This window comes from Halictus rubicundus, chromosome 6, assembly GCF_050948215.1.
Source record: "Halictus rubicundus isolate RS-2024b chromosome 6, iyHalRubi1_principal, whole genome shotgun sequence".
NCBI lineage: Eukaryota > Metazoa > Arthropoda > Insecta > Hymenoptera > Halictidae > Halictus > Halictus rubicundus.
This window is the reverse complement of record NC_135154.1, coordinates 11834063-11849767: the sequence shown is the minus strand read 5'-3', so window position 1 is coordinate 11849767 and position 15705 is coordinate 11834063. Positions and strand designations below refer to the sequence as shown.

At 40.6% G+C, this 15705-nt stretch overlaps 1 protein-coding gene across 1 annotated transcript in view; it reads left to right on the top strand.

The window, feature by feature from the left end:
* Cwo (transcription factor cwo) overlaps positions 1-15705 on the top strand; it is a 44436-nt gene that overhangs the window by 21101 nt on the left and 7630 nt on the right. The window contains exon 3 of the mRNA XM_076789925.1: positions 5122-5251. Coding sequence (XP_076646040.1) covers positions 5122-5251 — 130 coding nt within the window. The remainder of the gene's footprint in view (positions 1-5121; positions 5252-15705) is intronic.

Sequence of the window (15705 nt, the reverse complement as noted above, 5' to 3'; positions counted from 1 at the left end):
AGTTATTAACGAAAAACGCGGACCAATCGGAGCGCGGCAAGAGTGGAGCCATTCCGGCTCGGCCAATGCCAACGCCACGTCCGCTGTATCCGCGCTCTGATTGGTCAGCGTATTTCATTAATAACTCCTGAACGAAGCCACGGAGAACATTTTCGCAAAGGAAAAAGTTACTTGAAATCACCTCAGTAATCAGCCCTTTCAAGTGCAACATATTTGGAACAGCCTGTATACTTGAATAACGATATTCGTTCAATCATTTGGTATTCGCAGCTTCAATAATTGCAAAATAAAAAGTCGGTCACTCGCCTACGGGTAGGTTCAGCGTTAAATTTTCTTTTGTTTATCGCTGTATGGACAGTAAGCTCGTTAACGTCGAGAAGCAAGCAAAAATACAGAGTCGGATTCGATCGCTGGATCCTACGGGGGAGTAGCAATTTATTATTGGCCGGTTATTATACAATCGCTGGTAATTGCGCGCGCGATAGCTCTGGTATCTGCGTTGGTTGCACCGCTATTGCAATTCCGGTAAGCCGCCGGAGAAACAACACTGCCGCGATTGGTTGTCGCAGCGCGGACGAATTGTGTAACATCTCGGCGTGCAATTATATAACGTAAAATGTAATTATGTCACGGAGCGGGAACGATAACGTATAAATAGAACCTTCGCGTCACAATGTTCGAGCATCGCGGTGGAATGTTCTCCCGATGCTGATCGATCTCGATCGCCGTTTCCGCGGATCGTCCCGGAGCGTCCTCTTCGTTCCTCTCCGACACTTTCGTTCGCAAAAACTTGACACAAACATTTACTATCGGTTTCGGTCACAGACCGCACGGAATTAGTAAACATTGTCGATTGTTTATCATCTCGCTTGATTAGTTGTTGTCGTTAAATCCTTGATTGGATGCTTCCCGCCGGAATGCTATGAAATAAAGCATAAAGTAACATTCAAATCCCCGTCACTAACGAACTATATTTATCGTGCGAGCCGTTAGCGAGAAATGCAAGTCTGAGACATCGTTGGATCGTTAGGATTCCACGTTCCTAGATCGTCGCACGTGTTACGTGATCAATGCAATGTTTAATTTGCCGGAGAAGTACCCGGCACGTGTCGCGACGGGGAAATTTTTCGCACACTCGTGCTCCGGCGTTTCGAATAATGAATTATGTCATTCCGGCGCGCACGTAGATTCCTTCACGTTAATCGAATCGCTATCCATCGAACCATCTATTGTCACCATAAGTTTTTAACGACGCGTTCGTGGAATTATTTCATCTTTTCACTCGTCAAGCTGAAATGTTTGACGATGGTTTCGTCGTTGCTATCACAATTCACCTGAACGATTAAGCCTCCGGTAATCGAACTCTGTTTCGTTCACGACTCTGAAGCGTGGCAGACAGTCACCGAAAGCATTAATGAGAATACGTATAGGCGAGCAAGTGATTGCCAAAGCTACGCATGCAATTCGCATTCTGCATCTTAAAATAGTCCGTCGTGTCTACATTGTAACGAGCGAATTCAGTTCACTTGTACTTTGCTTACGCTGCGCGACAACAATTCGTAAAGTAAGCGGCAGAATGTCTCCAATACTATGAGGGGTCACGAAGCCGAGGAGTGTAAACATAACGCGTCTCGAGTATGTCTCCTGGACGATACACGACGCTTGCAAGACCCGTGTTGTTGACATACATCGAGAATTCACTGTAGCGAAAACGCGAATAATATTAACCCTTGGCACTCGAATGGCGACTGTGAGGCACCACTAAAAATTGCTGTATCATTATTCAAAATATTTGTTACATTATTAAATTCGTTTGCATTTACTAAATTACTAAACATTTCAATCTTGTACGAGTAAATGGCACCATTTTCGTATGTATAACATGAAAAATGTATATAGAAGGGAAATATTCTAGCTCTGAAACTTCGAGTGCAAAGGGTTAATAATAACTTTTTAAACCTTTTTCATTTTGCCCATATGGGATCGAGTGTATTCCCCTGAACCACGCTTCTAAAAATATGAAAACAGTAATGTAGGAATTGTTTGGAATTCTACTGAGACAATTTTCAGCGTTGCCGCGGAGAGAACAGTCATGTCGCAAATGGCTAACACGTTCTGGAAACAAACAAATAACCGTTAATTCCGATCTCCGGTTGGAAGTCGGAAAAGCACGTGTCGTACAATTGATCTCGCTTGTCCGCGTCTGGGAATCGGTATAACGAAACACGTGACGTTCGTGACGAGCTACGTATTGGCGGTAGAATTCGTTTGATTCACCAGCTTCAGGATTTTTGTCGACGCTCTAAGATCGCGACGCTAAGCTGCCCGCTCAATATTTAAACCGTTCCTCGAGATGGCCACCTAAGTGTGGCTCGTTACCGCCGACATAGCGTGCGGGCGGACGGAGAGATGCCCGCGTTACCGGCTGCAATTTTTATGAGGAACGACATTGCCGGAGGTTTATCAATAATGCGCGATGGCTCGTGCCTTTTTCCGTCGACTCTATTTACGGAGTAAAATCTATAACGGGGCAGAAGTGGACGCGGTGTGCTCCGCCGGGTTATTGACTGAAACGCTCGCAGGCGATTCGTTACGTAAAGTCGGAGAAGACGACCGTGGGCGAGAGCTAGATGTTTCCGCCTCGAGATATTCCACGAGTCAATCGCTAATCGATCGACACGTGGTCGTCATTGGTAACCCCTCGCGCGACTCGACAGGGATTTGCCATTCGCCTGGCCCGGAAATTATACATTTAACACTAAGGCCGGTCAAATTGACCTTTTCAAACTTGTGCGTACAATTTCGTACATACATTGTCACATCGTTATTACGACTTTTCTTAAAGTATGTATACAATGTATTTTTCAGTCTTTATTTCTCGTTTTATTTCTTTTTCCCCCAAGAAATATATGTATCTTGTCCTGATACGAGATAATATGGCATTTACTCTTCTAAACCTAAACCATCGGTAGAAAAGAAAGGCTATTCTCAATGTGGCATGGCCCACTCAAAATAAATGAACCGCTTTATTGAATGAGACGCTATCAAGTTACTGTTTCATGGCAAATGCACCCAAACCGGAAAGGTGGACGACACAGTACAATTTTGTAAATCGAGGGGAGAGCATCGCAGTATTTTTTGTATAATTGAAATTGTACGAAAAGAAATTTGTATCGTCATCTTATGGAGGTTGTTCAACTACTAATTCATTCAGCAACAAATTGACTATTGTCTACGTTTAATGTATTAACAATCACTTTTTTTAAGGACAGGTATACAAGAACTGTCGGTAGGTTTAGTGTTAGGACATGAAAAATAACAGGAATTCGACCATTTTTTTTATACACAAAATTACGTTCCATTGGGAAATCGGTATGCTCGTCTGATTATGTGGTTTTCAAGGAATATTTGCTGAAAAATTCAGTTGAAAATCTTCAAGTACAAGAACGCGGCGGCCATTTTCCCAATGGCCATTTCTGCAGAACTTCAGGTACCAGGTTTCTGTGGGGTTTCATTCGATACAAATTTTATTAATTTTATATTAAACTAGATAAAACAGCTAAAGTGTCCAATTGTCCGAGATTTCATTTGCTCGCAGAAATCGGTTAATGCGAACAATGTTCCAAGACAATTTCCCTGATAATAAAGGGAAACGAAAATGTTTTCCGAAGCGACGCGGTTGCGCAACGTTCCTCGACGAACATTTCCACACGGTTTGTAATTATTGTTGGCGGGTAGAATCTCGAGTTAAACGACACCGTAAGGTTTCAAAATAATCCTGAGAATTTGATGGCGTCAGTCACGTAAGGATCGTGAATTCTTGCCGCGATTGTACCGTGACGCACACTGTTCCGACGAAAAGAAATTTCTCGCGACAGTTCTGTGAACAATGGCAGCAACGGCATAAAGGATGTCGCGTTCAAGTCACTTTCGTCGCTTTCACATTCTCACGTGTTTCAACAAAGTACTTCAGTTTTGTGGCTTGCGAAAAAGAAATAAACAAAATTATCGTTTCTTTAACACGGGAACTATCGCGACCCCATCAAATTGTTCTTGAAAAATTTGGAATACGAACAAATTCAAAGCTAGTGTTATTGTAATAGAATAAACATCAGTCATGTTTAGTGCTCGTTGTCTACGATAATATTTACAAATAGTTTCACTTTTACCAAATAAAATTTGACTCTTGTTAAATTGAACCACGAGTTTAACGAAGTTCATTAGTATGGTATGTTAAATTTCAAAGACTTGTGCAGATATAAAAAGAAATAAGAAAGTCTAAGTTTCAACATTTCCGTTCTATTCCGATATTGTCGTTCAGTTGTTTCATCGATAAAATTAGCTGTTGTAATTTTTCAAAAGTTCACACTGCCTCTATCTTTGTTATCAAGAAACGTGACCGGTTATTTTATACTTTATGATCCGACACTTGTAGATAGCTTGCAATACACGATATTTACATTTCTTTTTGTTATAGCCGTGCGAATATTGATGAACAATTACTAGAATAATTAATTCATCGCGTTCACTGCTTTCGACATAAAATAGCTTAACCGCTGCAGTAAGTTCCAGAAATAGTATCCAGAAAATAATATTTTATTTTGAGGATACCAAAGATAGCATGGATTTATTTTCGAATATTTTCGAGCAGTGCCCGAGCATAAATCTACTCTGCCAAACATTATGGTTTCTTGCGTTATAGTACCATTTCTTTTTCGAATTCACTTTCACTGCCAACATATATTTTAAGCACATTCTCGAGATATTAAATTTCAGACATTGAAATAAAAATATTTCAATGGTCAAATGTACTTCCCTATTTACGAATGACATTTCAGCCGGAATTGAGAGTGATTATCTTTTATATTTACAAGTGAAGATTTTATACATTTATTAGAATAATAAGTGAACGAAATAGAAAATAACGAAGCATCTGAGGATACTGTTCCCTTAAAGTCAACCTATTACAATTGTTAAGGGAAATAGTAAATTTCTACTTCACTCCTGGTCCTTGCAATCTATGCTATTTTGCATAAAGATCCACAGTCTAATAATTAACTTGAGAAAACGTATCAAGGTTTAACGGAAGTTGGTCTAAGTGCACATTTCGTTTGTTTACAGCTTGGACAGTAGATCGTGCAAAGACGAGATATGCAGGATGGGAATAGGCGCCGGATACTGCGAAGGAAACCTGAATTTCGCTACAGCCTCGGAGGATGACGAGGTTTACACCAAGAAGAAGGTTTCTAGGGTGAGTCATCTACTAATTAGGCCATTATATCTCACCTCATCATTATTTCCATTTTGTCGAAAATAATCGAAGAACGACAATTTTATTTTGCTCTTACAACTGACGCGGACCATTTTTATTTTCTACAATCCGCGGCCTACTGATAATAACGATTAATTACTCTGATCATTAACGCGAACGAAATAGGCAAGACCTGCGTGTTAATGTTCGGTAATTCCATCGTGAAAAAGAATGTTTCCTCTTCGAACGGTGTTGAAACATGAATGTGACTCACTGTATATCGAGTTTCTCGGTAAGAGATCTCGAGGGGGGGGGGGGACCGGAAGGAAGATCGGCGCGCCAAACAACGGTGCGTACACGAGGGACACGCGTGCAGAGCCGATCGGCGATTTAGGCCGACATGACACAGAGAGAGGCCGAGAGAAAGGTTTTCCGTGTTGTCGTTCGTATCAGCTCGTGTCGCAATCGATGCCCGCGAACGATGACGGTCACGTTTCTCGAAATCGAGGATTGCGACAAACGCGCGCGCGTCCGGGCGAAATCGGATCCACGCTCGTCGCACGGATCATTTATTAATTCGGATCTATTTGGGAGGGGCCGGTTTTTGGCCAACCGTTCGCCAAAAGCTGATCTCACGATGTCTCTTGACATTTCATTCAAGCGGCTCGTGTTACGCCCGGCGTATTTATGGGACGTTGCGCTGGCCTCGTCTCGTCTCATCTCGGCATCGCCTCCTCGCAGAGATGCATCCGCTTTCAGGAACGCACCTGTTAAAGTCGCTTGCAAATCGTTCGAATCGTTACGAACGTGACGCGCAAACTGGCGCGTCTCTGCGATCATCCGCTCATAGTGGCCCGGTTCGAGGAAGCTGGTGACGTTCCGTCATAAAGTCACCTTCTCCGAATCGCTGTCCAGCCAATTTGTTCCGCCGTCCTCGAAAACGAAGAAATCGATCGAATAGAATAAAGATTTAACCCAGATCCGTTCCTCGTGTCGATTTCAAACTTTTCGAAGGACAATGTTATTCTGCCGTTCGTTGAACAATTGATCTGACACTTTGTGACTTTTATATTTTTTATCTTTGAAATGTATTTAACCCATTTGCATCACAAGGAAACATGAAAAGGAGGCCTTTTTTGTAATTATATTTAAGTACAAAAATGACTAGAAGTAAAAGAACTTCACATATTTCAGCATTATAAGAAAAAGTAAATTGAGCGTGTATATACGCTCCGGTGTTAGTGACCAGGAAAATTAAGCGTATATATACGCTAATGATGCAAATGGGTTAATATAATACCCTGTTTCGTAAATGGTGGGCAGAACTTTAGGAATAGATTCCTAATGCTTAGAGAAGAAAAAAAAATTATATCAACACGGGCCCGGAAGAGATTAGTTTCTGAGTAATTAAAGTTTTTGTGCCACGATTCTCGTCATATCGTCACGAAGGCCCGTTTAAAGTAAAAAATAACTGAGAAACTAATCATTTCCGGACCTATGTTAATGTCACTTGTTTGTCTTCCCTAAGCGCAGGGATCTATTCTTAAAGTTTTGCCCACCATTTACGAAACACCCTGTATATGGTCCAGTAGATATTAGCGCATCACTATCTCCTCTGTTCCCGATAATATGAAAAAAAAAAACTATATGAACCAAAGCTTTCCAGCATAAAGAGGACTACAATATAACAGTTTTTTGTGGATGAAAGAGTTTCGAATGTTCCAAGGTCATCTTCATTTTTTCAAATATATTTACGGATTAGAAATTTTGTGAAAATCCTGTTGCTAAACTTAGCTGAAATATCCGTCGACGCACTATGTAGAATTTCGATTGCGAGCGTCTGTGTAGCGGGAGCACGTGCACCGTAGTGCATCGCGCCGTGGCGCGACGAGTCGCGACGCTTCGCGTTGCATCGGCCGCAACGACGCAAGTGCACGCGAGCAATTGTGCAAGCCGGCTTGAATGATCGTTCGACGGGACACGATATCCGTGCCGCGTTCGCCCGGATATATCGAGTCTGTTCCCTGCCAAAAGTGGCGTTTCACGCTCCCGTTCGATGGCCGACGATGCCAGGATTCGAACGTGCCCGTTTGCACGTGATATCCGCGGCGCAATTGCGGACCCGAGCGGCGCGCATCGATTCCACGACCTGCCTGCATGCTCGACGTGTGTAAATATTAATTACGCGCCGCTCAGTTTTCTTCTTTTCTGGCGCTCGCGACGCGGTTTCGCGACATAAAACGCGAGGTTTATTCCTCGACTTGTCGTCGCCAGTGCACACCGCTTAGCCAACGTTTATGCGAGTCTCGTTCCGATGCGCGAACAACAGCATTCCGTTATCGAGCCGCGAATATTTTTCCGTTGTCGCTGAACGCATCACATGGTTTTTCCGTGTCGTTCTATCTGAATTCCGCGGCGTATTATGCTTGAATTACTGTATGCAAAATCAAAATTGTCTGTGACAATAGCGAGAGGCGGAAGTGAAACATGAAGGACCTTTCTTTCCCCGTTTTAATAATGTAAATGGGAATAATTAATATTCTAAAATTATGTTAATCTTCCGTCTGATTTGAATTACGTCCACCCAATGTTATTAAGAATGCATAAAATCCGCAGTACATTAATTCCTGTTTGAAATACGGTTTCTTTGAATTTTGCATAGCTCCCGCATTCCTTTTAGTCGTACCTTCGCATTCTCGTTGTATTAGACGTAAACATTTCGTTTTCCATTTTGCGTTCGTGTTGTTTGTGTGGAATATTAATCCTACGACTGTGGTGCTCTTTAGCGCTGACGACATAAGCGTTTTCCCACGTGATGGACAATCGTTTCGGTTAGCTAAAATAATTCACGATTGAATTATTGCTGCGGCGAAAGTGAAAAGCGCATTGTTAAAACTCGCTCTCGTCAGTCGTTTTAGTTTAATTAAAGAGCTAATGCGTAATTAAATAAAAATTGCATTATGTGTACAGGAGCTACGCAGACGTTTCTTTCTTTTCTTAATAATTTTGATAAGCTAAGATTAATAGAACGGCGCTTTTAATTTCTTTAAATGATTTTACTGTTTTGTTCTTGAGCCATTCATTTTTCTCGCAAATGCATTTGCAGTCTATTAACCTTCGAATGATCTCGATTGATTTCAGCATCGTGCTCCCAATTTCTTACATTAGGGTGACCTACAATCATCGCACCTAGCGATTATTCCTAGAATGACCTTTACGTTTAGTCATCAGAATAAATAAAACGCCGAACACTTATACGGGCATTACCAATACAACGTGCGACGTTGTTCGTGGCGTAATCTAAAGGATGCGAATCCACGTGCAGAAATAAATCGATTACATAAAACGAAACGTTCCCCTTAATGTACTCTTTTTTTGCGAAATCTAAATTTCGAAAATCTTTAAATACTTGTGCTTCTATAAATATGTACTGACTGACTAATATGTCTCGATTTATTGCTCGCTATTTTTGCTTGTAAAATGAACACGCGATGGTGTTTGAATACCCACCAATTCACCTAATCTTTCATCTACCAGTTGATACGAAAGTAACGTGGAAAATTTATTTGCTCGAACGCTAACATTTTCTCCGTAACAAAGCTAATTACTAGGCCAAGATAATTTGGTAACTAATATACTTTGATTGCAGCGAATGTCACCATTATTGGCATATCGTGGGCTGCATGCTATTAATACAAGGTTACAAGTAAAATTGTTCGCACGGAATCTTATCGTTTAGATTATATAGATAAGCGCAGTATGTCGAACGCATATGCGATAAAAAAGAAGTTCTTCGACAACATCAGAACAAGATCTATGCAATTGTTTAACTCTTGATCCCGATCACCACGACCTGATAGTCGACAGCATGACTATAGTTGGCTGTCAGCATATTATCATACGAAACTGCGCTTTAATGTGTATCGTTCGTGCCTTCGTTCTGTTACGTTAATTACCTTTATTTGCAGATCCATTTTAACGAACTCTGATTATAATTGTTGGCAACAGTGTACCGTTGCTATCGGGTGGTAATGAGGTTTAATTAAAATATGGATCATTAGCATCGACGGGTTTTCCCAACGAGGTGTAACACGATACGCTCTATTTTCATAATAATTTATTCTTTCCTGATCCCAACGAAACATTTCAATATTTAGAAACAATCTTAACTGTCACCGAAGGTGGTAATTGATAGAGGAAAGTCTGGCGAATATGCTAATTGTGGCAGAGTTTTGTGTTTTAATTTAATTGGTTTTGCTATGGCGATAACATTTCCGACGGACATAAATCTTCTAGTAATACTGTGCTATCACTATACTCTTCAGGATTTTTCTAAAAATATCCGTCAAGGAGTAAGTAATGTTGTCATATAAATATACAATGTACAATATATCTATGTATTTCGAAATTTTATTAATACAGAACAATTCTTTGGATGTTTTTCAACTATCGAATCCATTCCGCATGACAGGTCGAAGGCAATTGTAAAAAATGAACTCCCTCTGTCCAGACATGCTATTATTAATACACCTTCGATCGTTTTAGCTCTCCGTTATTTATCACTTCCGTAATCATGGTATTAGAAAAATTTGTCGAGCTAAAAACGCTAATTTCTATAAAAATGAAATGCGTCAGCTGATATATCCTATATATAGTCGTTGCTAATCGCGTTGCGTACACGTGACAATAGCTTTGCTTTGCAAAAGCAACGTTAAATTATTTTTATAGATAAACACGTAAATTTTTATGCGAAACCCCTACCAAAAGAAATTATTTGGACAAATATTGTTACATATCTCTATATGAAATGTCCGATTTTCAACAGTACTTTTTCAGTAAATAAGTGTGATTGATAGAAACGTTTTTGTAAACGATTCATGAACTATAATATTTCGAAAATGTAATGAGTAATCAAAAATTATTCGATATCAGTTACATGAAAGTTGCAAAAAAAAAACAGTACCCTGCAGTTCTAAGTGTGTCCTATTTGAGCTTATTTTAGATCAAAAAGTTTATTCGAAAGAGTTGGATTTACTATGATAGTAGGCAGCACAGGTATAGTTACGGTGTCACATTCAAAGGAGTGCACCATCCCCCGACGGTCGTGCTACTTTTACATAAGTGAACTGCTGCTAAACATACGCAATAATTTTGATCGGACATGCACGAATAACAACGTTCGAGCATTGTAGAGTCATCGGGGAAAGTGACTGGATCGAAGACCGACGAAGTTATGGCACTTCTTAGCAGGTTCCGTTTAAAACGTGAACCGTGGAACTGCTCACAAAATAATATCCTTACATTATAAATACCGATGGATGTGACAATACTGTTGAATGACACTGACAGTATCCTTATACGACAGATATTTATTTAGAATTTATTTAGAATGTTTACTAGAAAAGCTTCTGTAAGAGAGACACAAACAGTCTCAATATCAATTGATCACTATTTAATATTGTTACTATCCGTTAAATTGTATTCAGTAATTGCAGCAATGATTGAGAACTCTTTTAACGTTGATAGGCAAAATAGGTTAAACTTCACCTCAGGAGACCAGAAATTTTAAACCTTTTTTATGCAACCTTGTAGATTTCGACGAGAAAACGCCGAAAATCCGAGTTTCAATCCCAGGAGATCAGTGGTTCAAAAGTTATGCGTGTTTAAACTTGAGCGATTTTCATTGTATTTGACAGGTACAAAGATTATTTCGTGGGTTCTGTTTAAACTGAAACTTTTCCTTGTAATAAATTATTTTTAAAGAAAGGTCCACGGTTTTAAATAGAACTAATTCGAAAGTTCTAGGCCGCTTGCGGTCCTTGCTTTACGCAACGCCCGATCAATTACTGAAACTGGATGTTCCGACGTTATTTAGGTAAATGGATATTATACAATTGGCCGGTGTGAACTGTTGCGAAAGAGTCGAACCGATTAGTAGCGTAAGCTCACGCTTATTTTCGTGAAGCGAACTTACCGCCGGCTTAAAAATAATTTACTTTGCGTCCGCGGCTTCGAGTGTTGACGCTCCTGAGCATCCTTGACTCGTTTCTGCGGAGTCACCCCGAAAACAATCCTATATCTTCGGAATCATCGGGATTGCCAAATCAAGTTGTCACCAAGTTGTTCGACCGAGAACCAGGCGAAAATCTCGGAGACTTTATCTCCGGTTACACAACCGGGGGTCCGTTGTAAACTCTTGCGTAATCGCGATTAATCTTTCGACGATCGATTACACCGACGACCCCGGCCACGTACGAATCGACCGCCTTTTTTTTTTCTCATGCGAAAACGGTTCTCCGAACACATTATGGATGCTTGCGAGTCGCTAGACATCGATGAATGATGGATCGAGACAGACGTAAACAGATTGCTATGAATCGCGATTATACGGCTTGCGATGGGCTTATTAATAGACAAATTGTTCGTTTTGAGGATGTGATTTACGCAACATCATGACGAGTAAACACCTCGTCATCCGTATCGGAAGAATACCAAAAATCTTTTTCTATAAGTGCCCAATTGTACGGCATCGTATTCTAGGAAGACTGTTGGTTCTTGAACCATAATCATCGTTTCTTCCCTTTTCCTACAAGTGAATAGAATTTCGGCGTCGAGCACAGGCCAATTCCAGAAAATTAGATTGGAACAGAACCATTTTGCTAGCTAGGCAGAAGTTAAAATAAGACCGTCGCGTGACTCAATCAATTTTGAAGATATGCTTTATCTCGTCCCTTGGTTCGTCACTCGCGTTCACACGTGTTAAAACGTCGCGACTCATTCATTCGCTGAGCACGTGATGCCATCTAGTCAACGATTGGTTAAGCTCGGTATCGGTTCCGTTCAACGAAATCGCTAATTCCACGAACACCCGTTATTATCTTCGTCGGGCGAAGTATAACAAGAAGACGGGAATGACTAGACAGTTACGGATCGTGCGATAATTTTATTTGTCGTAGAAATCGAAGAACCGTAATCGTTGATAACAGCATCGCGAATCACGTTTCCTAGATACCGGATAGTCACCTGAGCTTTATTCGTTTCTTGAATGAAACTGGAATTTTACGCCGCATCAATGCATTCGCTGAAGAACCAGCACCGGGTTGCAGTGGCAGATTTGCGACGTTAATGCTACGACAGATAAGAGTGTACAGTGTACGTGTAAACTGTGAGATAGACAGTCTTTTTGAATCTTGTGGAAATTCTTTCCAGAATTAATGACTTGTAAAATTTCGTTTAAGAATTAACGATTTTTCTAACAAAACTTTTACCAACATATTCGCGACAGTTTTCCGATTGAAACGACTCCAAACACGACACACTTCTGATCACTTTTACTCATTCAATTCGCGATATAGTATCACCTCGATTATCCGAACTGATGTCTGAATTCTTCATTATCCAAACACGTGTTTCCCAAACAGTTTAACGTAAAGCTTAGATATACGTCACAGTGTACAAATCAGTAAACATTCAATCCAGCTAGGTAATAATAATTCATAACAATAACTGTCCTATTATCTGAACGCTTAGGACCCACCGATGATCGAATTGCGTCGTGTTTGACGCAATTACTACCAGAAAAATGTCGCCGATATGTTGGTAAACATTATTCCTCTGTTAGGAATAAATTTTTGACAAATATCGCGCGTATCTGTTCCCCGTATATTAGGACACTACTCTGCTGTAAGTGTTAGTCGATTGCGCAGCATCCTGATGCAATGTTTGCTGTCCTTTCTCCGCGATCCCCTACTCCCCCCCCCCGTCATTATCGATTACTTATCAAGAAAATGAGAGTTTCCTCGGAGTTTTGTTTTACGGGGAAGCGTCACGAAGGCTTGACGTAGACGTAACGATTGTTATGAGCTTTCCGGCGAATAAGAGGCAAGTGCGTTGTAACGGAGTGTATCGTGTTGGACTTCGCGCGATGTCGTTAACGAAGTCGATAACGGAGCTTTCTCGATAACCGATCGGAGGTTAATCATATTATGGACCGGCGCGAGAGATACACCAGTGTAATACTGATTCTGGAAAATAATGCCGGCTAGTTTGGACTTTAATACAAGTTATCGTGACCGATTGTTGTATCTCGTGTATGTAAGTACGTAATACGTATCGATGTCCTATCGCTTTTTTCAACGGTCACGCTTGGGACGTCTACATTGTCGCAGATGTTATTGACCGTGTCAGAGTTGCCACTTTTGTTCAAACGCTAACCTACGGTCTCGACCATGCAGAAAATAGGTGACGGACTACGGTGTAACAATGTAACAAAAGAGCACACGTTTCCCGAGGTGTCCTAACCTTTCAACCCTCCACGCACTCAGTGGTTTAGATTCATAAAAACACAGATGCGAATTAAATGATCGACCTCGTTGAAAGCCCATTGTAATCGTTAGACTGCGGATTTTTATGCAAAATTCAAATAGTTTGCATCGACTTCTTGCTGTATCGGTTTCTTCGCAGCTGCGGAACTTCGTTCTTAACGATTTTCTAGCGGAGAAACTAAATCTGTATTTAATGTATGTCTGCATCGATATTGATAACAGAGAAATAAAATTGTATCTTGATTTATAAATTCTATTTGACATATCACGAGCCTGACTCGTTATAAGGCAAGGGGCTATAAGACAAGACACATTTTTATCAGGATTATCAGAAATTGAGTAATTAAGTAACGATTTTAATACGCTAATTGTTATTGTCACAAATGCAAAAAGAGCCTCAGTCAAACAACAAGAAATGTTGAATCCGGAGTGCACCAAATTCATGCGAGCATTTAGCAAAGGAACGCGATTTATTATTTATAGATTCCACTAGGTTTGTAGATAGTGGGCAGTTTTAAACAACGCAGCTGATTCAGCAAGTTTATAAATAAACTTGCATACAATTTGTTTTTCTGCATAGAGACATACGTCTACCACTGGGAAAAGAATGTTGCAAATTTGCGCGTTCACGTGCACTTCACGAGTGGTTACGAGTAGATGCAGGAAGCAATAAACAAACACGTGAGCCAGTTGTACGTAGTCAGTACCACACGTACACGGCGTACATAGGGTGTGTTAAAAATCACGTCGTAAGATCATTCTTCATAGAACTGTGAATCTAAAATACAAAATGGAATTATACAAAACTGTCCATTGATTTCCTATAAACTTAAAGACGTCAGATAAATTTTTAAAATGAATTTTCTCGGATACAGAACTGCCATTAGGGATTACATCCTTTTCATACTATTAGATTATTTTATAGAAAATCTTGTTGACTTTCATTCCTCTGTAAGAAAAAAGAACAAATAATAATTGTTAGGCCAGACGAAGACTGAGTTTATGCATTCATGGGAAAAATGAGTAGACGTAATTGAAAACAGTAAGAAGAAGAATTGAAGAAGACTTACTTTCAACCTATTCAACAAATTAAGAAAATAAATTTCTATTTCACTCCAGTTTGTTGCAACTCACGCGGAAAGTTTTTATTTACTTATTACTAGACTGCGGATCTTCACGCAAAATACAATTTTTACACGTCAATTGCAATCTACAGGAGCTAGGTAAAAATTGATTTTGCTCATTAATAATTTTTATACGCTAAAAATGGTATATCGACATTGTTAAAGATTTTTAATCTTTCTACTGTTGCGAAATACACCTACTCATTCTTGTCGTAAATGCATAAAATCCGCAGTCTACTTATCACTTAATAGTCCGTGCTGTTTAATATCAATATTAACAATTTATTTCTGTGTAAAAAATCGTCTAGCGTTCGTGCTACCAATACTGGATCACGTTGCGCCTGTAAAAGCAAGGCGCAGCGTTCCGATAGCGACATTCAACCGTGCAGATCGAATCGTCGACCAACAATTACGCGGATATAATTTTCGCTATTCCGCGCGAATTCGGGCCATAAATAATTTCTCATGGATTGTTCGCGTTCACGGGGGACCGGTCATAGTATTCGCACGTGGCAGAAATAATATTGCTGATTGCGTCAGGGTTGCTGAAAACAGCACGTGTTTATTCACAGAACGCCGTCCGTAATCAACGTAGTCACATGTTTGTCCTCGTAAACGTATCTTCCACGTTCAACGTGATCGTTCGCCGGCAAGGGACAGTGGACAGACGGACGGCATTCCAGAATTAGCCGACTCTCGCGAAAAACGACGCTGGCCGATGACGCCGATGACAAACAGAAAATTTGTTGCTCGTCGAGAACCGTCTCTGTGCATCGAGCTGCGGCGACCATAGCCTTCAATATCGGGACGAATGGTCGGTTATGACAAGCGCCGGGAAACCAGACTTCTTCGAGTTGTTTAGACGCGGCGCGCGCTCGTTCCCGCCGCCCATTGATTAGATTTTAATTTAGAAGACTCGCATTATCTCCGCACAGCCGCCGTTGCGCAGTTTCACACTTCCCCCGGAGGCCTTCTTCTGTTTTCTTCAACCTACGTCGTGAACTCT